The sequence below is a fragment of the Ctenopharyngodon idella genome, chromosome 4 (assembly GCF_019924925.1).
Source record: "Ctenopharyngodon idella isolate HZGC_01 chromosome 4, HZGC01, whole genome shotgun sequence".
NCBI lineage: Eukaryota > Metazoa > Chordata > Actinopteri > Cypriniformes > Xenocyprididae > Ctenopharyngodon > Ctenopharyngodon idella.
Window position 1 is genome coordinate 5,050,729 of NC_067223.1, and position 27,113 is coordinate 5,077,841.

At 36.7% G+C, this 27,113-nt stretch overlaps 1 protein-coding gene and 1 long non-coding RNA gene across 6 annotated transcripts in view; one reads left to right on the forward strand and one right to left on the reverse strand.

Annotated features, from left to right (window-relative positions):
* Nucleotides 1-483: 483 nt before the first annotated feature.
* The window catches only part of LOC127510907 (uncharacterized), a 46,329-nt gene continuing 19,699 nt past the window's right edge, over nt 484-27,113 (reverse strand). Inside the window, exons 10-16 of one of the 5 annotated variants that reach the window (XM_051891064.1) lie at nt 4,974-5,051; nt 4,509-4,880; nt 4,077-4,394; nt 3,033-3,326; nt 2,686-2,782; nt 1,737-1,755; nt 484-1,638 (exon numbers count right to left, since the gene is read on the reverse strand). In XM_051891064.1, the coding sequence (XP_051747024.1) occupies nt 1,540-1,638; nt 1,737-1,755; nt 2,686-2,782; nt 3,033-3,326; nt 4,077-4,394; nt 4,509-4,880; nt 4,974-5,051 (1,277 nt within the window). In that variant the 3' untranslated portion in view covers nt 484-1,539. Of the gene's footprint in view, nt 1,639-1,736; nt 1,756-2,685; nt 2,783-3,032; nt 3,327-4,076; nt 4,395-4,508; nt 4,881-4,973; nt 5,052-21,071; nt 21,699-21,877; nt 21,945-22,696; nt 22,785-23,206; nt 23,492-23,577; nt 23,896-24,315; nt 24,691-27,113 lie in introns of those variants that run through there. The other 4 variants (XM_051891063.1, XM_051891062.1, XM_051891061.1 and 1 more) reach the window with 4 other exon arrangements.
* On the forward strand, nt 9,727-20,716 carry LOC127510911 (uncharacterized). Its single transcript, XR_007929784.1, has 3 exons — nt 9,727-10,138; nt 18,806-18,978; nt 20,608-20,716. It is a non-coding gene; the product is annotated as an uncharacterized LOC127510911 (long non-coding RNA).

Consider the following 27,113-nt stretch of genomic DNA (forward strand, 5'->3'; position numbering starts at 1 on the left):
ATCATAAATTTAGCCCTGCAAAGGAATGTAAACTGAACATTTTCGTAATTATACTGAACAAACAGATATTTATGAAATCATTGTAAGTGTCCAGCAGCTCAATAAACTGAACAACACTTCTGAAGAAACATATAAAGAAGAATAAGAAGAGTTCAAGACTTGCCAGAGATCTTAAATGCAGAAGGACTCCAAGTTCTGTATTGTGGCGTCTGCTGATGATTTGAGACTGAGTGAAACTGCGCTGTGTGAACATGATAAACTGACTGACAGCTAGTGAACAACTTCCTGTATCCGTCATCAACATACATTCTGTTTACAGACAGAGCATTAAAAGGTAAAATAGTCACCTTCCTTGTAAGTGGAAGATCATATCAATAATTTAGTAAACTGATTATACTTCAGGATTTGAACTTTAAGACATATTCAATTGCTGTCATTTCCAGTATTAAAAATAAATAAGTTCCATCAGTTTCCTGCTCAGCATTCATTTAAGAGCTTAACTTTTATTTTAAACCAAAAGCTTTGGATACAGTGTAATCATATATTTGTGCAGAAAAACTTAATATGCAGAAGTAAGTCATTACTGAATTCCCAGAAGATTCCCAGATAAACACTGTGAAGCACTTTAAATAGCTTTTATATTTTTACATGAGCATATACTGTGGCATCATGACAGGACTGGAGATCTTCTTGCAATGTTTTCCAAATAAAGCAGTGGTGGAAACAAACAAAAAAACACAAATAACAGACTTACTTGAAATAAAAACTTGGGTAACACTTTACAATAAGGTTTCATTTGTTAATTTGTTAACATAAGTTAACTATATTAGTGAATATGAACTAACAATAAACACTACTTCTTCAGAATTTATTAATCAATGGTAATTTCAACATTTACTGATGCATTTTTAGTCCAAAGTTGTATTTGTTAACATTTGTTAATGTTCTGTAAACTAACATGAACAAACAATGACCAGATTTTTACTGAAGTACAGCTGATTGTAGAAGACAAAGAATTTTTTAATGTCCATAATAGTCCACAAAAAGACACAAATGAGATATTAGGAAAAATAAAAAAATAAAATTAGAATACATGCACATATACATTTTTGTAATCTTTCGCATTCTTAAATATTATGTGAGATTAGAATAAGTGTGTCCCAAATCATAGTATACCAAATGTACCCAGATGGTCTACTGTGTGGATCCTGACATGCACAGTATTGCCCATTAACAGTACACTTTGGATGAGGATTTGGTTCAGAACTATAAACACAAATAAAAAGATATATATATGAGGATGTCAACTGTTACAGGATGATCGACAGTCTGGTGTATGGTGACAGAAGCATCTAAAATACAGAATTCAGTAAAATATGACAAAGAATGCATATTTGATGCCAGTGAGGCTTGATCTTCATGCTTTTGTAATGTATCAGACACAGGATTCATGTGAAATTAGTTTTTTTAATTAGTCTTTAAATCCTGAAAGAACACCTGACTGAAGAAAACGAAGAAGATAAAATGTGTATTTGTTGTTTATAGTGTGTCATCTCTCTTAATGTTCAAAGTTTCATATTCAGAGGGTGGAGCAGAGAGCTGAAGAGAAGCATATGTGTCTGCTGCCTCATTCTGAGCCTGAGAACAAAAACACTCTCAAACACCATCATCATCATTATCATCAACCTATATCATGCCTTATAATATATCCAGGCCTTATAACAAAGAAGACTCACCTTCAGCTTGGTGGACAATCTGGAAACAAAGGATATTAGGTTACTAATGTTTAGTCCATTATAATATCTTTCTATAGAAATGCATTCTTACTGTTTGATGCTTTTTTTTTTTTTTTTTTTTTTTTTTCGATGAGACACCAGTGACAGATCTGACTCTCTTCCTATAAGACTGTGAGTCATGATGGACTAGTGGTGTAATCTTATAGTATGCATGGGGGGCCGGTTTCAATAACAAAAGAGACAAGGTCAGAGGAATATCATTGAAAAAAGAAGGGTTATTATCAGGAAAGAGCTTTACAACCCACTTAGAAAAGCTTTCCAGCGTTGTAGAGATTAAGCGTGGAAGCCGTGAAAATGGACACCAAGGTTGAGTTGTTTCTGCTTTATACGTGACTAACATTTGGTTTTGCTATGTTTCACAAAACCAATGTAAGCTGTTGTTGTAATGTCAGCTAGGAACAGGACAGTTTTGAGTGTAATTGTTTGTCTGGAGCTGACGCGCTTCTGACAATCTTCTTTGTCGTTCGCTCATCATCTTCGCCTTAGTTTTTTGCGAAGCATTATTTCACGGCAGACGGCAACAGACACTTTGTTGGGTATTGTCGAATCAGTGTGTTACCCTTTTCGGTGTCTGGTCGTAGAATGTATGAGAAGTGACGTACTGTAATCTGGTGATTGTCTGCGTTTGTCGGTGCGGTGTGAATTGACCTATAAAGAGACATCCACTCTTGCATTGTGTGATCATGCATTTTGGGGGGGAGCATTGAAGGAAGGGGTGTGTTTGTTTGGGTTGATTTCAAATATCAAAAGTGTTTCTCAGAAATTGCTTACTGCACCTTTTATACTTATAAATCAAGTCTTTTGGCAGTTGCATTCAAAATTCATTTGGTTCAAAATTCTGATTGGGCAAGTGCCTTGGTTTGAATGGGCATGAAGTCTCTGGACTTACTGTCTAATTTTGTAGATCCCAAGTCCAACAGTCAGAGCGTACAAAACCAGAATCAGCATTAATATGATCAGGAGGGAAACTGTAACCTGTTGATATTCTGAAAATACACAATATGCCCATAAAACATAAATATAGGTCACAGTAGAAAGAGAGAAAACAGAGAGTCCCAGTACTGTCATAGTTGTTAAAAAGTTAGTTCATTCAAAAATGAAAATTCTGCAAATGCATAAAATAACTGAAAATAATAAAGGATGAATCTGTGTTGTATTCAATCAGTTACCACAGTAATGACTGGTAGAAATCTTGTTTTTATGTTTAATTTAATTTTAGTTCAGAAGAGACGTTACCTGTAAACTGCAAAGGCGAGAGATTCAGTTGAAACAGTTGACTTGCAGTGCCACGAGTGTTTCTGCCGACACACTGCAGAGATGTGTGTGTGAGTGACTGATGTATAGTGATGGAGCTCCTCAAGCCTGTGCTGCCCAATCGCTCTTCACTGATGAACGTGTCTGAAGAGTTAGTGACAGGACGTCCAGACAGATGCCACTCCAGTTCAGGAGAGGGATTCCCATCAACCTCACAGAAACACTCAGTTACATCCCCACTGACACAGCTGGAGGAAGTGGAGATTTGAGGAGCATCTAATAGAGAGAAAAATCGAGAAAGTCTGTGCTGAACAACTGGAACCTTTTCATAGTAACTTTTCTACTGTAGTTCACATTGCTTACAATCACTGAAGGTGGCTTACATATTAATGACTCATTTTACTGCCTTACAGTTCACATTCAGACACTAGCTGAGATTTGTTTTCTGTATTAGTTCCTGACTCTACATTAGATTTAACTTATGAAGGTTTGGTTATTCATTTTAGATTTAAAATATTCCAAACTCATTTGTCTTCCCCCCATGTAACAGAAAAAGAAGCAGAATGTCCAGGCTGCTCTTTTCCATATAAAATGAATAGGAACTGTCCAATAAGGACTTTTGGATATGTGCAAATAAATAACAAGCATAAAAACTTAGTAACAAACAAAGAAACAAACATCTCAAATGTGACTGTTCTGGCAGTTGGACTACTTTAATGTTCATTTTTTTGTCTTTTTTTTTATCTTGCCAGCCCCAGTTCACTGCTGTTGTTTGAAAAAGAGCAGTCTGGACATTCTGCTGAATAACTTATTTTGTGTTTTATAGAAACATAGTTAATGATGGAAGAACTTTCATTTTTGGTTCACTGAATCACTGAACTGCCCTCCAACACCGAGCCAGAGGGAAGCACAGAAACTGATGTGTTTTTTAGGGGAATCTGAAGGGATACAAATACATGGCCACACAATATAATTTACAATAACATGATTGACATCATGTCAAAACAGATATAAGGCATTACTTACACTGAACATGTAATGTGATGCTGTCCTGTGCTGTTTTGTTCTTGTCCAGTAGCTGGTAGGTTATAGTGCAGGTGAAAGTGACTCTGTGGTGACGGTGAGTAGCAGTGAAGTTCAGATCAGAGATGAGCTCCTGTTGTCTGCTGCTCTCACTGAGGGGGATTCTGGGAGTGGAGCTCCATGTGAGAGTTGGTGGAGGAGAGGAGCAGAGAGTCTCAGCAGAGCAGCGCAGACTCACAGAGCTTCCCTCCAACACCTCCTCCTGATCCTGAACCTCCTTCTGCTCCTCATACAGCTTCACTGTGGGTTTGGAGGGAGACTCTGAAAGACACATAAATACAAGATTAAGTGAAGTGACAATGATGGTATGACAAACACTTTTAAAAAAATTCATTTAAAACATTCATTTATCAGTAAAAGGCTCAAATCACTCACTAATGACATTTATAGTTGAGATGTTTTCTCTTTCAGAGTAGGTGTATTTCATTCTACCACTCTCAATCCTGAAGTAATATTTACCATTATGAATTGAACTAACATTATAAAAGACAGTGGTGCAGTTCTTCTCATGTAGTTTTCCAGTTATTTCCCCTTTAAAGTGATCAGGTTTGGGATCTCTGGAGTTAAACACTTGATGGATATTCACATTATATCCATATTTGAGCCACAATCCTGTAGCAGCACTCTCATTGAGCTCTTTGTCATATTCATCCTCAATCTCAAATATGCACTTTATGATCACACAGGATCCACTGAGAGCTTCAATCTTCTCTGGCAGACTGATGCTGAAATCTCTACAGCAAACACCTTCAACACACACAACACAAACATTAATTCATTAAAGAATTAATTTAAAAAAAAAAAAATGCTTTTACATTTAATTCATAAAAATATCCAAACCTTTCAACAGAAAAATAAGTAGAATTATTTTCTCTGCTCTCTGGATATCCATCCTTTTATTCTGTGATGAACATCCACCTGTCGGAGAAAAGCAAGCTTGACCAACATGACCACCCCCTGTATATCTTCAGCACACTTTTTCCCAACAAATGTATTGTATATTTAGGAAGGTCCCTTATTTCTCCTGAGAGATGTTTCTTTGAGTTTGTGGTTTGTGGAAGCTCTGACACAGTGAAACACCTTTACTGTCAAGGAAAATGATGCAGGAGTTTATGCAAAAATGTATGTGCCAAAGATGGGACGGAAGAAGGAAAGAGGAACGTGTCAAACTTTACATCGCCATCACTGGTTGATGGAAAACGTTGCTTGTCTTTTTAGTTGTTTTTTCTTCTTCTCAAAAATGTAAATACTTTATAAATATCTAAATAATAATAATAATATCAAAATATCTATAATATCTAAAACTTTCTATATTACAGGTTTATCTCTCTGTGAATGTTTATTTTCTTGTTTAGACCCTTGAATCTTGGCTCATTACCCCCAAAAAATAATTAAAAAATAATTATGTTCACTTTACAGTAATTTCACCATTAAAAAAAAATTTAAATATTCTCAGTATTAAACTTTTGGATGCTGGATATGACAGAATCTCTGCTGATGTTCTATGATTCTATTAATTTTAATGTAATGGCTGTAAAACAGCAACAAGACCATAAAAATATGAAAGAGGAAATTTGTTAAAAAAATCTGACCTTCGTAGCAGAAAGTGTCGGAATCTCCTGTTTAGATCCAAAGTTTACAGTAACATCTGCTTCTGATTAAAGACAGAGTGAAGCTGTGCTGTGGGAACAGAATTTGTAGCTTAAACTACTGATCTAATCTACTGATTATAACTCCCCTCTTTCTTCACATCACATTCACACCAGTACTTCCTGTGACATCATGAACATATTCTGTGCACAAGCAGAATCTTCAATTTATTTTGTATCATTTTCTGTGCGGTGTGCTGCTGTAAAACTACAGAACCTACTTAATCTGTTCCTTTGTTCCATCTGTTCTTCACATAAAGCTATCGTATGGCTTCAGAAATCTTTAAATGTAGTGTACAAGTTTTATAGACGTTTGAGCAGGAAACAGGAGGGAAACAACGTCAGGTGATAATGTGGTAAATAATAAAAAAAATAATATAATCGAAAAATTCAAAATCATTTAAAATTCGAATAGAATGTTACATGAGAAGCTTGTTTTAGAGCAGTAGCATACAGTATTTGTGTGGATCATGTGCCCATAATGCTGCCCTCTGCTGGTCAAAAAATGAAGCAACAGTTTAGTTTTGTTTATAAGTAGGCATACTATCAAAAGTTATGTGAGTACATTTTTTTTCTTTAATGTAATATTCAATCAGAGAAAGATAAATAAAACAGGATCAGAAGAAACCATCAAGATGTAAAAAACTATGAACATGTACTTCATCTGGAAAAAACAAAACAAAAACACAAACCACCAAACTAAGGTCAGAGGAAGTTTTTTACAAAATATTTATATGATTTGTTTTTGTTTTTATATATTATATATATTCATTTTTAAAGCTTCTAATATATATTCAAGCTCTGATGATTATGAATAAATATGTATCAGTGTATAGATTTTTTAAATTGACATTTTTTAGGGAAACATGACAAAAAAAAAAAATAATAATTCTTCAACTGACGGTGTGAGCGACTTAGGTTCAGTTGCTTGCTTTACTTTTAACCATATCTGCACTGATGACAAACTTTTTTTTGTGGGAACAGTCTTAGGATGTGTGAAGTTTCTTCATATGCATCTTCTGATAGCTCAAAGGACTCTTTTCTGATATTTGTCCCCCTGTCTGGTACAGTTTAATCTTTTTGGGACTTCAAAGCTGAGATGTTGCTGTTGGGTTAATCACCTCCCACAGAGCTTTTTGTCTCCCTCACTTTACCAGAATAACGGATAACAGCGTAGTCAGTGGTCAGCGAGGAGATACCCCTGATTTCTTCGGACTCTGGTTTGAGGTTTTTGAAGTCAATGGAGGCATAATGGAGGGATTCTTGACGATTCAGTGTGGCAGCTTCAGCAGGTGACAGTATGACATTATTGGCATAAACAGACTCACTCTCACAATCTTGTTGAATATCCTAGAGGATAAATGCAGTAGGGTATTCGGGGTGAATTGCTGTGGTGTATTCTGATACAGAAGAACAGCAGTACAGAAGAAAGAAAATATGGGCTTGAAACCACATGACTGAGAGTAATTTGACAAAATTGTAGTTTTTGAGTGAACTACTGTATATGTTTAAAATGATGGAATATTTTCAAGCAATGTTGTTTGTTAAGGTGCCATTTTTCAATGAATAATGTGTTTTGTTGGTACGACTCACCTTATCAGTCATAATGATTCCAGTAGTATCTTCTTGTTTTGTCTGTGAGGATCTGCTGTTTTCTCTTCTGGAAAAAAAAAAAAAATCATGATTGAAAACTCTAGTCACAACCTGGATTCAAATTCATTACTTACATTGTACAAATGTTTGGTCACTGTCCCGAAAATAAACCCCAGCTGGTCGAGCAGGACCTCAACATGTAGTTTGTATTATCTTAGTTTCAGGCCATTTTTACTACAATCAGCTCCCCTCCAACACCTCCTCCTGATCCTGCACCTCCTTCTGCTCCTCATACAGCTTCACTGTGGGTTTGGGGGGAGACTCTGAAAGACACATAAATACAGGAATAAGTAAAGAGACAATGATGGCATGACAAATACATTTAAAATATTCATTGAACACATTCATTTATGAATAAAAGGCTCAAATCACTCACCAATGACATTTATAGTGGAGGTGTTTTTTGTGTAGATGTATTTCAGATCACTACCACTCTCAATCCTGAAGTAATATTTACCATTGTGATTTAAACTAACATTATAAAATATAGTGGTGCAGTTGTTCCCATGTAGTTTTCCAGTTATTTTCCCATGAAAGTGATTAGGTTTGGGAGATGCTCTGATGGTGTTAAACACTAGATGGATTTTCACATTATCTCCGTCTTTGAGCCACAATCCTGTAGCAGCCCTTTCAGTGAGGTTTTTGTCATATTCATCCTCAATCTCAAATGTGCACTTTATGATCAAACAGGATCCACTGAGAGCTTCAGTCCTCTCTGACTGATGCTGAAATCTCTACAGCAAACACCTTCAACACACATGATGAAAATCATTCAGACACAAGCAGAAACAAACACTGAAGCACTCAGACAGACAAACACATTTCTGTTATAATGCAAAACGCTACAAACAAAAACAATATTTTTTTTCCCATTACAAAACATTAATTTGCATTACAGGGTCATTGTTAAAAGGGTAAAAGCAGAACAGCAACAGTGAAATAAAAAAAAATCAACTGCAATTTAATTTATATAGTAATAATATTTTTAAGTAGTCTTGAGAAAATAACTGTTTTTCAACATTGTATAAATGTTCTTCAGTGTCTGTAAGTAAACTATCTGAAGCACCATAGTATCACATAGACAGAATAATAAATTTCAACATTTACTAATACATTATTAAAATCTTGTTAACATTAGTTAATGCACTGTGAACTAACATGAACAAACAATAAGCAACTGTATTTTCATTAACTAACATTAATGAATATTAGTAAATACAGTAACAAATGTATTGCTCATGGTTAGTTCATGTTAGTTAATACATTAACTAATGTTTAACTAATTAACCTTTTGTAAAATGTTACCCACTTTACAATATGGTTTCATAGTTAAAGGGATAGTTCACCGAAAAATAAAAATTATCCCATGATTTACTTACCCTCAAGCCATTCTATGTGTATATAATTATCTTCTTTCAGACAAACACAATCAGAGATATATTTAAAAATATCCTTAGTCCTCCAAGGTTTATAATTTTTGTGAATGGGGGGCCACATTTAAAACAAAACAAACAAAAAAATGCATCCATCAATAATCAAAGTAATCCATACGACTCCAGTGGGTTAATGAAGGCCTTTTGAAGCGAAGGGATGCGTTTTTGTAAGAAAAATATCTATATTTAAAACTTTATAAATTCAAATAACTAGCTTCCAGCGGACGACCGTATGCATACTGCGCAAGTCGATTTGGGTGGAAGAGCAACCTTTGACCCGACGACACAATGACGCAATGACGAACGCGGAGGCGCAAAGGAGAGAGCAAAACAAAACACCGGTCAAGAATTAGCAGTCTAAATTGAGAAATTTAAAAGGGAAATGTCGGAGGATTTCGATATTAGAGAAGAGGAGCTTGTGTTTATTGCACAGCCCGACTTGTTTGAACCATGAGAGGCATCTAAGCTTACAATACTCCTACATCCTGCGTCATGCACCGCGTTAGGCGTTTACTGATTTGGCACAAGTCGACTTGCGCAGTATCCGTATGGTTGTCCACCGGAAGCTAGTTATTTGAATTTATAATGTTTTAAATATGGGCATTTTTCTTACAAAAATGCATTTCTTTGCTTTCAAAAGGCCTTTATTAACCCACTGGGGTTGTTGGATTGTAATGTATAGTTTTGTTCATGTTCATGTTTATGTTTATGATTTCATGTCTTTTATTTTGTAGTTTGATTCTTGTAGCTTGTTTGTGTCATGCTTCCCTTGCTCCTTATGTGTTTCCTTAGTCTATGTGTCATGTTCTGTTTGGTTGTTTATGGTCATGTGTTTCTGAGTTCTGTTCTGTCATTGGTTCCCTTGTTCCTTGTGTCTCTTGCCCATTGGTTGTCTTAGTCATGTGTTCTCTAAGTTCATGTATTTAAGCCTCTTGTTCTCCGTGTTACTTTGTTGTATATTGATTATGTAACCCTGCTGTTGGTGAGTGTTATTGTCAAGTGGTTGCTTTGTTTGTTTGCTCACTTTTGGATTCTAAGTAAACTGCACATGGGTTCATCAACTCGCCATCAGTAGGACTGATCGTTACATGGATAACCTACTGGATTACTTTGATTATGGATGAATGCATTTTTTTTTTTTTTTTTTTTTAAATGTGACCCCCCATTCACAACCATTATAAACCTTGGAGGACTAAGGATATTTTTAAATATATCTCCAATTGTGTTCATCTGAAAGAAGATTGTCATATACACCTAGGATGGCTTGAGGGTGAGTAAATCATGAGATAATTTTCATTTTTGTGTGAACCAACCCTTTAACATTAGTTAACTACTTTAATTAACATGAACTTAGAATGAACAATACTTCTACAGCATTTATTAATCATAGTTAATGTTGATTTAAACATTAATGCATTATTAAAATCAAAAGTTGTATTTGTTAACATTAGTTAACAAAGATTAATAAATTCTGTAACAAATGTTTTGCTCATTGTTAATTTATGTTAGTTACTACTTTAATGTTAACAAATGGAACCTTATGTAAAGTGTAAAGTGTTACCAAATAAACTCAGAGAAATCATAAATTTATCCCCACTAAGGAATGTAAACTGATCATTTTTGTAATTATACTGAACAAACAGATATTTATGAACTCATTGTAAGTGTCCAGCAGCTCAATAAACTGAACAACAAGTCTGAAGAAACATCTAAAGAAGAATAAGAAGAGTTCAAGACTTGCCAGAGATGAGGAAAAAAAATGTATTTGGCACAAACATGCCAAATATTAAAAATAAAAGGATTACAATGTAAAAGATTATTATGTAAGATAAAAATGCCCTACATGTCATAATAGATAGTCATTGCATGTATGAGAATTACCTATTTGCAGTAACGACGAATGAAATTGGCTAATTATTTGACCAATCGTGGCAATACACACATGTATTTAAACTGACTCGTCAGGTTGAGGGCGTCTATATTCCGCCATGTAAATAGCAATCCGCTATGGTGCAAGCGCACCTGGTTTTTAAAGGGAATGGGAGATGACACTCTGATAGATTTATTGCACATTACACCCAAAAAACACCCATAACTCATTAAGAGACTAGGTACAACCCTTGCATGCGCCGGGCACCGACCATTTTTTGCGTCATTAAATTAGCAAAAGTGGATTTGGACACGCCCTATAGTGCATGTGCGTCATGCGCTTCAGATCATGTGCTTAGATAGTTAAAATAGGGCCCTAAGACATATTCAATTGCTGTTATTTCCAGTATTAAAAAAATAAATGTGACAGTCCATCAGGTTCCTGCTCAGCATTCATATACTAAGAAGAGCTTCATTTTTCTTTAAACCAAAAGCATCTGATAAAGTGTACTCATATCTTTGTGCAGAAAAGGGAAATGGTATATAAAGAAACTGCACTGCTGTATTTGCTTATCAGCAACAGCAGCAGCATTTTAAAATAATTTGAAATGTAGACATGAACTGGCTGTTTACATTCTTTCTACTATCCCAGCCTAATATGCAGAAACAACTAAAGTAAGCCATTACTGATTTCCCTAAAAAATCTCTTAATTTTTTACATAAGCATATACTGTGGCATCAAGACAGGACTGGTGATCTTCTCATGATTTTTTTCCAAAAAAAAAAAAAAAAAGCAGTGGTGAAAAAAAGTGCATTGGTGAATTCAATAACCTAAGAAAAATGTTTCAGTTCTCTACTGTTTGGAGTCAGTAGGACATAAAGATGCTCACTCACTTCAGATTGGAATTCATACTGTCTCCACTTGCTGCAATACAACTACTAATTCCACCCAAGATCTGTGCTACATCACTGCTCTGTACCTCCACCGGTGATTTACTGACAAAATTCACACTACACCGCTGACTGAACATGAGTGGTTTGATTAAAAAGTAGCATTCTTTCAGCATTTCAGTTTTTTAGATGTATTTAGAATATGTTGCACAGATGAGAAAATGCAAATGTGCTGTGACATTTCTCCATTTGTGGACTTTGAAAAATACTTTTGACTTCTTAAAAGCATTTATTTATGGTTATTATCTTTAATAACAGAAAGCAAAAGCTTGAATTTTCATGGCAAACAATAATGCAGTAGTAGACTATCCAAAATTAGAAGAAGAGTAAAAAAAAAGAGACATACAGTTTATTATTCAATAAAAAAAATAAAAAATAAAAAACCTATAAAAGACTTACTTGAAATAAAAACTTGGGTAACACTGTACAAGGTTTAATTTTTTGACATAATTTAGCTATATTATACTACTTCAGCATTTATTAATCTTATTCAATGGTGATTTCAACATTTACTGATACATTTTAGTCCAAATTTGTATTTGTCAACATTCGTTAATTCACTGTGAACTAACATTAACAAACAATGAACAATTTTTATTAACATTAAAGGTGCAATATGTAAGAATTTTGCAGTGAAATATCCAAAAACCACTAGGCCAGTGTTATATATTTTGTTCACTTGAGTACTTACAATATCCCATGTTTCCAACTATTTGTAAATCGTGAGTAAATTGCAATTTTAACCGAGGCTCCGGGAGTCCCCTGGCAATTGCGTCATACCCGCGTTACCCTCGGTTTCCGGTTTTATTTTGTAAAAACCATGGAAACACCAAAGACGCTTTAATATACATGTTTTAATAGACAAGGGAACAACTGTTTGGTTACGTTTATAGACAGAAAACAAATTATTGTTATATAGCTCAACACGTTTAGTATTATTGCTTAAATCTAATTTTCTTGATTTTTTTTTTTTTTTTTTTTTTTTTGTGAGTACCATGCTTTACCATGCCTCAGAGAAAAACTCTATTTTGTGAAGTAGCTAACATAGCATAATCTGATGCAGCTTTATTTTTAGTAACAGTAATACAGCATTTTCTCCATCATACAATACGTTTTAAAATTAATTGCATGCCATTTATCAACACAGGCCATCCAGCATTTAATATCATATTCTAAAATCGATCTAGCTTACTGCAGTGTCTCTCAAATAAGTATCTCACAGCAGCCGCCGAGCGAACGCACAGAGTAACGTTATAACATCATTTTCAACACTCTTAAATGTATCTAATACGATAAACAGAGATAAACAGAGCTGCGTTACCTCATATTCATGACCGGAAAAGCAGAAGCGACGCCGGCGACTGTGGCATAATAAAAGTTCAGCTGCTCGTGAGGTGTGTGTTGTGCAATCGCTCCAGCGGCCTTGTTCAGCTCCAACAACTCTCGGTCCTGCTCTGCTTCATACTACAGTAACGTTAATAATCACATCCACGAAAAGGAGGAGTTCTATCCCAATTGTTTCCACCGGCTGTGAATGATGTGAAGACCACATGTCCCAAGATTCCACGCTCAAACTTGCCGTCATCAAGCTACGCCTTTGTTTTGAATAGGCATCTAGCAACCTCTAGTAGAGAGAAATCCTACATATTGCACCTTTAACAAAGATTAATAAATGTTTTAAAAATATATAATACATTAACTAATGTTAACAAATGGGACCTTATTGTAAAGTGTTACCAAAGCGTATTATCGGAAAGTCACGTCCAGTATGAGTGTTTCATATGGAAAATATGCATATAAAATCTTCAAAGTACAGCTGATTGTACAAGACAAATAAGATTGTTTTTGGTCAAACAGTCTGTATAATAGTCCACAAAAAGACACAAATGAGATATTAGATTAAATAAAAAACTAGAATACATGCACATATACATATTTTTTTGTAACCTTTAATTTTCTTAAATAGTATGTGAGATATATAAGTGAATAAGTGTGTCCCAAATCGATGGTCTATACTATTCCCGGTGGAAGTGTGATCCATGCACAGTCTAACAGCTAATATTGCCCACAAACCATTGCACTTTGGTTAAGGATTTGGTTCAGAACTGCAAACACGAATAAAAAAAGATTTAAAAGGGTAAGACAGATGGCTTGTAAGGGTGGTAGACGCCACGTTTTCCATGGTGGTCATCTCCCATCTTGGCAGTGGTTTTGAGGCCGCCGCTCTGTTGTGGGATGGCCCTCGTCAGGCCGCCTTGAGAGCCACCTCAGGGTAGAGTAGTTTGTCTCCTCTCCTACAAGGTTTGGAGGGCTGGTGTGTCAAAAAGGCGAGCGCTTTGACTTCAGATAGATTAAATGTCTAGCGCTGGCCCACGTGGCTACCTGACATTGTTACCTGGTTAGCGTCACTCTTCTTAGTTTTAATTAGGATATCTAAGGCTTTCATGGTAGTTTTTAGCCACCTTAGCCATTTCAGTTTGAGTGATTATGCCTCCTCTCAGTTGAGAGTTGTTCTGTAGAGGCCGCTGCTCTGAGGAGCGCCAGGTAGATCTGTGCTTTGTGGACTGGCCCTCACCAGGGCCGCCCTGACAGCTGGCCTAGGCTGAGCGCTAGGGATAGTGAAGGCGGTCTACTAAGCATTCCTGCCTCTGACCCCTCATTAGGTGAGTGTAGGTTCCTTTTGGCATCCCTAGTGCTGGCCTCCTCTCTATTGAGAGTCGTCCGGCCAAGGCCCGCCCCCTTCTGCAGGTTGGTGTAGAGGCATAATAGTTAGCGACTAGGGTTATAGGCAGCTAGATAGGCCTCCCCGGTGCAGTTGCTCCTGGGCAGCGTTAGGCCCCTTTCACTTTGTTAATAGTATTCTAAACTTTGCTGTGGTCCCGCATTTTAGAAGCTAGTCTTTGTTAGGCCCTCGCTAGGCTCTCTCTTAAACCTGCTGAACTAACGTTCAAGCGTTGGGTTGATTGTGGGTGGCTTTTCTACGAAACGCCCCCATTCCCCTAGGCCTGAGAACAGATATCATTTCTGTCATGATAAAGTTTTGGTGGTAGGCCTCTACCCTGTAGTTTTCTCAGGGTCAGGCGGATAGCTCTCCCTTGTAAGACAAGGTGTGATCTGAGTGCTTCGCTTATAGCTCTGTTTTTATCTGGCCTGCACCATTGTGGCTCAGGTCGAGCAGTATTTTTTGACCTTTTGACTTCAGGCTGGTCATTTAGTACGTTCCCTTGTAGCCCGAGCATTGCCATGAGCTGATGCCCATGTTCGTCTGCAGTAGTAGGTCCAGGTGGGCCTCCTCCAGGGCATGTTGGTGTATGTTTGTACTCCCCTTGCTTAAAGGGTAAAAAGTGCTTTTACTGAGTACACTGCTTGTCGGCGATGTGATAGGTCCCAGGCTTAGGCACTGTTTAAACAGTCTATCTCTGCTACTAGACTTGCTATAAGGTAGCTGGCCTTAAGTAGGCATCCCATCAGAGTGAGTCCCCACCATGTTGGGCTCTTAGCAGCCAGCAGATGTGCTGTTGGGTAGCTGGTCTTAGCAGGGCTAAGTAGCTATTTTTTGGTAGTTTTTGGTTTTTGGTAGCTATTTTTTATTGCCATTAGATAGTAGGCCTTAGCAGGCCTCTCTGTGGTGAGCCCTCACTAGTGTGGTTGCTGTAGCATCAGGACACGCTCTGGGTAGCAGGCCACTCTAGATTTGAGTACTTAGTTCCCTAAGTCTGGTCAGAGGTTGAAGGCTTCTCTCGAGGCCTCCCAGTTAGATCAGCCCTTAGGCTGTGAGCACTCCCCTCGCGAGGGCTCCCTTTTAGAGTGCAGGATCGAGCAGATTAACTCCCCTCGCTTGCAAGGGTCAATAGCACTTCGCTGAGTCCTGTTCTCCAGGATGCCCGTCTCTAAGATCCGGTCTGACTGCCCTCTTTGCAATCCCTCTTTCTGTATGTCTCTTCGTGAGACTTATGTAGAGACTGAAGGAAAGAGACAGGTTGTTGGCCAGACTAGGTTTCTAGTAGAGTAAGAAACCAGGTGGGCCTCCCTGGTGGCATTTGGGGTGACTATGTTCCCCTGAGAAGTGACTGGCAGGGGTTCGTTCGGGGGCATGCACTCCCCTCAGCATGACGGCGTGGGTATATTGTTCCGCTAGTGTTTCTGACGCAGCGCGAGTTACGCATGTAACCATGGTTCCCTGAGAACAGGGAATGAGACACTGCGTCTTTCAGCCATGCCTCGGGGCCCGCCTGCATACAGTCCCTGACGATAAGCGGATGAAATGTTATCTGGGCGGCCCTTATATACTTTCAGGTCGCATCTATATGACGTCATGGGCTGTTGTCGGTCAATATGATATTGCCTTGATTTGATAATTGTTTCAGACACCGGTTCACGTGAAGGCGTTCCCCTAGCATTTCTTTCGCAGCTCCTCGTTCCCTGTTCTCAGGGAACCATGGTTACATGCATAACCTGAGACGTTTTTTCATGTGGAAATACATGCATTGTATAAATCCTGAAAGAACAACTGACTGAAGAAAAGATAAAATGATGTATTTGATGTATTTATAAAATGTGTATTTGTTGTTTATTGTGTGTCATCTCTCTTAATGTTCAAAGTTTCATATTCAGAGGGTGGAGCAGAGAGCTGAAGAGAAGCATATGTGTCTGCTGCCTCATTCTGAGCCTGAGAACAAAAACACTCTCAAACACCATCATCATCATTATCATCATCATCAACCTATATCATGCCTTATAATATATCCAGGCCTTATAACAAAGAAGACTCACCTTCTGCTTGGTGGACAATCTGGAAACAAATTATGTTACTAATGTTTAGTCCATTATAATATCTCTCTACATAGAAATGCATTCTTACTGTTGAGTGACTTACTCTGGGCATCCTGCACCTTTCTTATTTATTTAATTATTTAATTTTTCGATGGGGCACCAGTGACAGATCTGACTCTCTTCCTATAAGACTGTGAGTCATGGTAGTCTAGTGGTGTAATTTTATAGTATGCATGGGGGGCCGGTTTAAAATCCTGATGCAATATACATTTTTATAAGGAACCAAGCAAAACTGGAACTGAAATCGACTGCCAGAAGTTTAATATTCTCTTTTCTGAAAACGTGTTAATATTTAATATATCAGTTTCATACTAGCTTTACAGAGAGCAAAATCACAAGTGAATCAACTTGTGCAGTGACCCCCAAATATTTTGGACACCTTAAAAATGTCTGAATGTCCATTGCAATGCAGATACAAAATTGCAAAGCAAGTGGAATCTGTAAACGAATGATGTAAGCGGTTTTTTTTTTTTTTTTTCGCTTTACTAATCTATTAATTTGTTCAAACATGCATTATGTAAAAATGCAATTCATAAATACCATGATTTGAATACATCACTTCTATGATGAGGAGATGAGCTCCTGTTGTCTGCTGCTCTCACTGAGGGGGATTCTGGGAGTGGAGCTCCATGTGAGAGTTGGTGGAGGAGAGGAGCAGAGAGTCTCAGCAGAGCAGCGCAGACTCACAGAGCTCCTCTCCAACACCTCCTCCTGATCCTGAACCTCCTTCTGCTCCTCATACAGCTTCACTGTGGGCTTGGAGGAAGACTCTGAAATACACATAAATTAAGTGATTAAGTGACAATGATAGCATGAATTAAATAAATAAATAAATAAATAAATAAATAAATAAATAAATAAATAAATAAATAAATATTCATTTAACACTTTCATTGACATTTATAGTGGAGGATTTCATTCTATAGGTGTATTTCAGATCACCATAGCTAATATTTACCATTATGATTTGAATTAACATTATAAAAGATATTTGTGCAGCTCTTCTCATGTAGTTTTCCAGTTATTTCCCCTTTAAAGTGATTAGGTTTGGGATCTCTGGAGTTGAATACTTGATGGATATTCGGATTAGTTCCATCTTTGAGCCATTGTCCTGTAGCAGCACTCTCAGTGAGGTTTTAGTCATATTTATTCTCAGTCTCCAATGTGCACTTTATGATCACACAGAATCCACTGAGAGCTTCAATCTTCTCTGACTGATGCTGAAATCTCTACAACAAACACGATTAAAATCATTCGGACACAAGCAGAAACAAAGAAGCATTCAGACACCCCAACACATTTCTGTTGTATTATAAACACACAAAAATCTAAATACATAATTGTTTTTTTAAATTAATTTCACAAAACATTTCATTGCAATACATGATCATTTAAAAGGGTAAATTGTGAATATTTTGAGTGAGATCCCAGTCAAAAAAAAAAAATAAATGTGTGCATCAATCAATATCTGAAATCAATTTAGTTAAAAATACTTTAAATGAAAAGTTATCATAGTTTAGCACTTGTTAAACTAGTTAAAAGGGGAGAAAAATCAAACCTTGTAAAAGAAAACAGAAAAGAATGATTTTCTCTGCAGTGTCCATCTCTACATTAACAGACAGTCAGTCCTGTGGAGAAACACACACACTTGTATTTACATGCAGAAATTATAAAAAATTATATTTAAAAAAAAAATGACTCATGAGAATTAGGTAACACTTTATTTTAGGGTCTTTTAACTAGTTGCTTATTAGCATGCATATAACTAAAATATTGGCTATTTATTAGTACTTATTAAGCACATATTAATGCCTTATTCTGCATGAGCTTATTCTACATTCATAATCCTATACCTAAACTTAACAACTACCTTACTAACTATTAATAAACAGTAAATTAGGAGTTTATTGAGGGAAAAGTCATAGTTAATAGTTTATATGTGTTCCCTATACTAAAGTGTTACCGAGAATTATATATTAAGCCCCAAAAATGAATTCAAATGGATATTTTTGGAACTATACTACTATACATAACATATTTATGAACTCATTGAAAGTTTCCAACAGCTCAATAAACCGAACAGCACTTCTGAAACAACATCTAAAGGAAAAGAAGAATAATTTAAGACTTACCAAAAATGAGAAAACAGTCAAACCAGTGTAGCTGCCAAGATCTTTCCTGGAGAAAAAAAAAAAAGAGATAAAAATGTAGGCCTAATATTTATGGACCAAGTTCTTTACTGCTGTTAATTTTGAGACTGAGTGGAGGTGTGCTGTGTGAACAGAGTCACTAATACAATACACTGACTGAACTTTCTGAAACACCACGAGCTTGATTCAGCTCGTCCGGATAAACACACACCGGGAGTGGACGGGGAAGGTGGCAAGTCACGCCAAGTCTAAGAAGTCCTTGGTGTGGTCCTTGAGACTACATTGCTCTTGAGCAACTACACAACTGGTAAGTCCATATGCTTTTTTTTTTTTCTGGGTTCCATGTACTGTCACAGCTGGTGGCTGTAATGATCGCATGACAATGCAGAAACAGAAACAGTCTTTAATATTATTTTCAAAAAGGAAACATGCAGGAGATTACCAGGAATAAAACATAGCACAACCATCTAATACAAAGACGACATGGAACAATTAACAGAGGAAAATAAGGGTATATAAATACAGAGATAACAAGGTAAATAAATGAACAACAGGTGAAAATAATCCAGTCAGAAAGCATAGAAACTAAGGCCTAGTCCACACGTGCAAGCGTAGTTTTTCCTCCATTTAAAAAAAAAATCAATTCAATTCAATTAAATTCATATTGCTTTAATGGCATGACATATTTAGGTACATATTGCCAAAGCATTGCATAAAGCAAAACAAAAACAAACAGGAAAGAAAAACAAACAAACAAACAAACATATATAAAATGCATTCATATATATTTATACACATATTAATAGTATTATAATGTGGATGTGTTCACTCAGTACCTCTTAGTTTGTGGCAATTATAAATATGGTGTGCTACTAAAGAGGAAGAAGGTCCTTCACCAAGTAATATTTTCAGTTTGTCAGTTTCATGGAGTGACAGGGATAATATGCTGTATTTGACAGTACAGTGGTTCTCTTAAGGTTGTGTATTTATGACAGCGGAGGAAGTGTGATTTCTTTAATTCTTGCAGGTTTTTCAGGGGCAGTGATTTTGAACGCTTTGTCAGTTCTGACATCATTGCACAAAGATGACTTTTCTGAGCACTCAGTTCTTGTGTTTTTAGTGCTTTAAAATGAAGAGTGTATTCAGGACTAGATTTTAAGTGTATCCAGAACTTTAAAGCACTTTTTTTAATCAAGATGGCCTAGTTCCGCCCTACAGGCGTTATTAGGTGTTTCTGTGGAAAAAATCTCCATCCACATGAAAACGCAAAAACACGCTATGATGCGCTGTCAAGAGCGTGCCAAACCAACAGGTGGCGAAATAACCCTAGCCGTAAAGCCATGTTGACCAATCAGAAGCCTGTATACATGTTATAAGCCCTGTTTAGCACAGTTATTAGCAGCAATATTTTGGCCTGCCATTGCACAGACTCGCCTCATGTAAACAAAGGGGATAACGGCACGCACTCCGACGTCACAAGACAAAATCTCCGCTTTCACCGGCTACACGACAACACTGCAACCAGAGTTTCTGACAATTAGTTAGTCTCCATTGTGTTTAATTAGTCTCACCTTTGCCTTGTTAGCTTCTTGTTAGCCTGTATATATATATATTATTTCCACCTTTTTGCAATCCCAAGCTGATGACACCATATACCTTCTAATGTGCTTTACAGACTAGCTTTTGCTCCAAATAAGTTCAGACCATCCTGAGCTGAGATACTGAGGTTTCTATAAACCAGTGTTTCCCATCCCTGTTCCTGAGGCACACCAGCAGTGCACATTTTGGATGTCTCCCTTATCTGACCCATATATTTCTGGTCTTGGAGTCTCTACTAACAAGCCGATGAGTTGAATCAGTTGTGTTTGTATAGAAGAGTTTGAAAATGTGTAGGGTGCTTCTCAATACTAAAATTGATGCCTCCTTGTTTCCTCAGTCCTGCGTCCTCCAGCCTGTGAATCGGAAACTGATCGAACTCAGCCAACTTATCCTAAGGGGGTGGAGCTAAGATGCAAGGAAAGGAAGTGAGGGAAGGAAACAAGAATGTACTAATTAGAAATGAGAAGCACCCGTAGCGTTGGTGTGCCTCCAGGAACAGGGTTGAGAAACACTGCTATTGACGTCTGTGTACCACAATTTTGCAATACCAATACGTAATCACTAAAAAAAAATTTTTTTTTTTTTTTGCAGTGAAATGAAATGTAATAGCCTACTCTACATTTATTGTGTTGAAAAAAATAAAGTGACAACTACTGGAAGTTTTTTTTAAAGGAGGTTTTAATCAAACTTCTTTCTGAATTTTTACAATGTTTGACTGTAGAAACAGAAAGAGAATACACAGCAATAAAGGATAAAGTCAGCCAGGTAAATAAATAATGCCAGAAATGAATACTGATTGGAGTTGAAATTATTAATTATTAAAAACTAAATCTTACCTGTATTAAAACTTCTGCCAAGAAAAAAAAAAAGAGAGTCCATTATGATGTATAAAGCAACCAATGAGACAAGAAAAAGAGCTCTTTTGGTGCTTGGTGGCACCAGTACCATGGTTATGTCATGATACTAACTCATTACTATCTTGTATATAACACTGAAATACTATCTTTGTACTATCCAAAAGCAAATACAATCATGTTACTATTCAAAAAACAGCCCTGCTGAAGTTCCCTATGGGTTACGGCGTTTAACCCTTGCGTAAAGCTGAGAGGAGTCAGTAACCAGCTCTTCCTCTGAAACCTTTGACTCTGTTTGTTTAGTAACTACATCTGCACTCACAATCACCGGTGCCTCTATTGCTCTTGAAGACTCTCCCATTGCGTTCTCTGCCTTTGCCACTCCTCCAGAACAATGTTTGACCACAGCATAGTCGGCATGAAGTGAAGAGATGCTCCCGAACTCTCGTGACTCCGATGTAAAGTTTATGGAGGAATAAATGAGTGATTCTGGATTTTCTGTGGCAGTTCCAGCAGAAGACATCATGACATTATTGGCATAAACTGACTCCTCTTCATTCTCGTGTGGAACGGCCTAAAAGATTGACAGGGTTGAATAAGTGATTGAAAGCTCTAGTGTGTCTGTGTAAATTGTTCAGAAGTTTGAGTACTTTATTGGGTTGGTAAGAAGTGTATTTAAGTTTGTTTACAACTTTAGGTTTTTGTTTAGTGAATAAATCATTTGTGTGATTTTGTGTGTCATTTGTAACTCACATCACTGGTTGAAATGCTTCTTGCTGCACCTTCTCTTCTAGACTCCATAAGTTTCATACTTTTTTTTCTGAAAAGCATGGGTTCATGTTTAATATCATTTATATACTAGCTTCACAGATAACAAAACTACAAGTCAGACAGGACTAGCTTTTAAAATAAATTGTGCAGCAACCCCAAGAAGTATTTGGACACCTTAGTCACACTTAAAAATTACATTGCAGGTAAAATGACAAAGAAAGTGGCGTCTGCAAACAAATGATGCAAGAGCTTTTTATTTTTTGCTAAAAAAGTGGTTTTTAGTGGATGTGTAAAGTGTCATTCATCATGTGTCAAACGTATAGTGCTGAAATATGTTTGTGTTCATTTTGAATTGTATAACTATTTTTAATAAATTAAATGCTAATTAATTTTGCTAATGTTTGTGAAACATTTTGTTGACCTATTGTTTTTTTTTTGTTTTTTTTTTACAAATGCCTCTTGGTTTGATATTTTGTTATATAATGCAACAACATTTTTTCTTAGATCTATTAATTTGTTCAAACATACATTATGTAAAAATGTAATTCATACATACTATGATTTGAATATATTGCTACATGATGAACATGTTATAATTTCTAAATTAAAATACACGCTGATATTTTTGAGGAGCAGAAAGTGCCCATAATTAGTGGCAAAACACTTAATTAATAATAATAATAATAATAAAAGCTTTTTAATTGAAAAAAGTGTGTCCAAACTCAGCTATTCCTAAGGAAACGTGTTACTTTTTACTTGATGGTCAAAACATGTATGTTGACATATGTGTCGTTCACCTACCGTACACAGATCCATGTAACGGCACAGAACATAATGACCAGCACAGCTGCAACAGCAACTCCAGTCATCACAGAGGAATGATTCAAACCTAAAGAAGAATAAAGGAGTGTTTGGAAAACCACTGATGATTCACTGATTCAATTAAACAAGGGCTAGCGAGTCATATCGTAATCTTTAAACAACAAAATAAAAATGATGGCAGGAGCATAGGAACAATATAAAAAAAGTGAGAGATCAGCATTAGCATTAATGACTGATGCTGTTACGACTTTTTTCATTTCTAATCATCAGTTGACAGATACTCAATTTCCCACAACCCTGCAGAGGATAAGAGGTATGGAGAATGGGTGGGATGGAGAGAGATAGGCACATTTCTCATGGACCTAACAGACATGCACATGGCGGCCATTGTAAGTCTACAAGACCACAAGTGCACATCAAGTGTGCCATTTGGGACAGGGCCATACTCAATTTGTGTTCTATGGGATGAATAACAGAACTGCAGCTCACGTGAAACAGAGGGAAGCAGTTGAAACAGTTTTCTTTCAGTGCCACGAGTGTTTCTGCCGACACACTGCAGAGATGTGTGTGCGAGTGACTGATGTAGAGTGATGGAGCTCCTCAAGCCTGTGCTGCCCAATCGCTCTTCACTGATGAACGTGTCTGAAGAGTTAGTGACAGGACGTCCAGACAGATGCCACTCCAGTTCAGGAGAGGGATTCCCATCAACCTCACAGAAACACACAATTACATCAGTTCTGTTACAACTGGAGGAGGGAGAGATTTTAGGGGCATCTGAAAAAGAAAAAAGAAAGAATGATATTATACATTATTAGCATCTTGTGGAAGAGAAAAGAACTGAAGTCGCAAAAACATCCTACACTGAACATGTAATGTGATGCTGTCCTGTGCTGTTTTGTTCTTGTCCAGTAGCTGGTAGGTTATAGTGCAGGTGAAAGTGACTCTGTGGTGACGGTGAGTAGCAGTGAAGTTCAGATCAGAGATGAGCTCCTGTTGTCTGCTGCTCTCACTGAGGGGGATTCTGGGAGTGGAGCTCCATGTGAGAGTTGGTGGAGGAGAGGAGCAGAGAGTCTCAGCAGAGCAGCACAGACTCACAGAGCTCCCCTCCAACACCTCCTCCTGATCCTGAACCTCCTTCTGCTCCTCATACAGCTTCACTGTGGGTTTGGAGGGAGACTCTGAAAGACACACAAATACAAGAATAAAGGGATAGTTCACCCAAAAAATGAAAATTGTGTCATCATTTACTCACCCTCAAGTTGTTCCAAACCTGTATGAATTTCTTTCTTCTGCTGAACACAAAAGAAGATATTTTGAAGAATGTCGGTAACCTAAGCAGTTGATGGGACCCTATTGATTTCCAGTTTTCCCATCAACTCTTTGGTTACCCATATTCTTCAAAATATATTCTTTTGTGTTCAGCAGAAGAAAGAAAATCATACAGGTTTGGAACAACGTGGGGGAGAGTAAATTATGAAAGAATTTTCATTTTTGGGTGAACTGTGCCTTTAAGTACAGTGACAATGATGACATGACAAATAAATGTAAAATATTCATTTAACATATTCATTTAAAAATGAAGGGCTCAAACCACTCACCAATTACATTTATAGTGGAGATGTTTCCGTTTTTTTCAGTGTAGGTGTATTTCAGATCACGACTCTCAATCCTGAAGGAATATTTACCATTATGATTTGAACTAACATTATAAAAGATAGTGGTGCAGTTCTTCTCATGTAGTTTTCCAGTTATTTCCCCTTTATAGTGATTAGGTTTGGGATCTCTGGAGTTAAACACTAGAAGGTTATTCACATTATCTCCATCTTTGAACCACAATCCTGTAGCATCACTCTCATTGAGCTTTTTGTCATATTCATCCTTAATCTCAAATGTGCACTTTATAATCACACAGGATCCACTGAGAGCTTCAATCTTCTCTGGCAGACTGATGCTGAAATCTCTACAGCAAACACCTTCAACACACATGATGAAAATCATTCAGACACAAGCAGAAACAAACACTGAAGCATTCAGACTGTAAGACTTGATTTTCCTGCTAAGACAAAAACTGAGATCAAGCACCCTGCAATAAAGCAATAAAGCTTATCTGGAGAGAAGATCTCAAAGAAATATCATAGGACAACGCCTTGCCCTCACACATCTACAGGATGCAATAGCTCTCCCCCCAAAACAGGTGTTGGTGTAATAAAAATTTACAATCCTTTTGTTCTGGTCTTGGTATATAAGGTAAAGTGCAAAGCAGTCAGGGGGGATTTTCTGTAGCCAGAAGCCCCCACACAGTGGTGGACAAGTGTCTTCAAACACTAATCCACCACTGTGTGCATGTGCATTTCAGTTGATGTTATGCATTTATTATTTCTGAATTGGCTTCTAATTGTCCAACTATGTAATTGGCATGATACATTTTTACTTGACAAATAAAATGTTATATTTGGTTTATTCTGTATTATTTTTGATTCATTATTTCTAGTAGATTAAAGCGAAGGTATTACCGCAAATCTGTGTTCAGGATTGATCATACGGAAGGTTTAATAGATGGAGCATAGGGCACATCAATTAAGTCCATTTCGATTTCTGACTATCGCTGCCTTAAATAAGTTGCCGTTTTCGTAAATATATAAAAACTATGCTTTTTGTTACGAGTAAGCAGAGCGCGACCGACTTAAAGGTAGATATTTACCCTGCATCCAATGTTTAAGGTCAGAACTGACGAGTTTGTGTCCGGGAAGAGCACTCAAGTCGGCCGAAGTGACTTTTCTAAAGCGATACCGGGACTGCAGTGAACGAATAATTGAAGATATAAGATAATAAGAATAATCAAAAATCTAAATTAATGCATAACCAATGATTCATTTCTAATTGGAAACACAACCTAAGAATGAGAATCATTTGAAATTGGAGTCAGATTAAACGAGTGAAATTAAATAAACTTCACAGATGCGCTGAAAAGGCATACAGGTGCTGGTCATATAATTAGAATATCGTGAAAAAGTTCATTTTTTTATTGTAAATTATTTTAAAAAATGAAACTTCCATATATTCTAGATTCCCTACATGTAAAGTAAAACATTTCAAAAGTTTTTTTTTTTAAATTTGTTGATTAGAGCGTACAGCTAATGAAAGTCCAAAATCCAGTATCTCAAAATATTAGAATATTTACATTTGAGTTTCATTAAATGACCATCCCTACAGTATAAATTCCGGGTATCTCTTGTTCTTTGAAACCACACTAATGGGGAAGACTGCTGACTTGGCAATGGTCCAGGAGACAATCATTGACACCCTCCACAAAGAGAGTAAGTCACAGAAGGTCATTACTGAATGGGGTGGCTGTTTACAGAGTGATGTATCAAAGCATATTAAATGCAAAGTTGACTGGAAGGAAGAAATTGGGTAGGCAAAGGTGCACAAGCAACAGGGATGACCGCAAGCTTGAGAATACTGTCAAGTAAAGCCGATTCAAACACTTGGGAGAGCTTCACAATGAGTAGAATGAAGCCAGAGTCAGCGCATCAAGAGTCACCACACTCAGACATCTTCAGGAAAAGGACTACCAAGCCACTTCTGAACCAGAGACAACGTCAGAAGCATCTTACCTGCCTCAGCAGTGCCACAGGCTGATCACTTCCATGCCACACTTCACTGATGCAGTAATTTGTGCTAGGAGCAAGTCATTTGCTGTAATATGTCCTGCCGATCAAGTATTGAGTGCACAAAAGAACATACTTTAAAGAACTTGAACTTTTCTGTTTTGCAAATCCATTTTTTGATTGATCTTAGGAAATATTCTAATATTTTGAAATACTGGATTTTGGACTTTCATAAGCTATACGCTCTAATCATCAAAATTTAAAAAAAAAACTTTTGAAATGTTTTACTTTACATGTGGGGAATCTAGAATATATGAAAGTTTAATTTTTAAAAATAATTTATAATAAAAAAATGAACTTTTTGATGATATTCTAATTATATGACTAGCACCTGTACACGCGTTAACCTTCACCCAGGCCATCGGATTCCGGTTTTGGGCCGATGCGGGGTTCCTTACAAGACAGACAAACACATTTCTGTTGTTATACAAAATACTACAAACAAAATTCATATTATTTCCCCCCATTATAAAACATTCATTTGCATTACAGGGTCATTGTTAAAAGGATAAACATAAACAGCAGCAACAGTGAAATAAAATATTCAACTCCAATTTAATTTAAATTTAAATAGTAATAATATCCTTTTTAAGTAGTCTTGAGAAAATAACTTTTTCAACATTGTATAAATGTTCTTCAGTGTCTGTAAGTAAACTATCTGAAGCATCATAGTATCATATAGACAGAATAACAGTTTAGCACTTGATTTCACACTCGTTCACGTC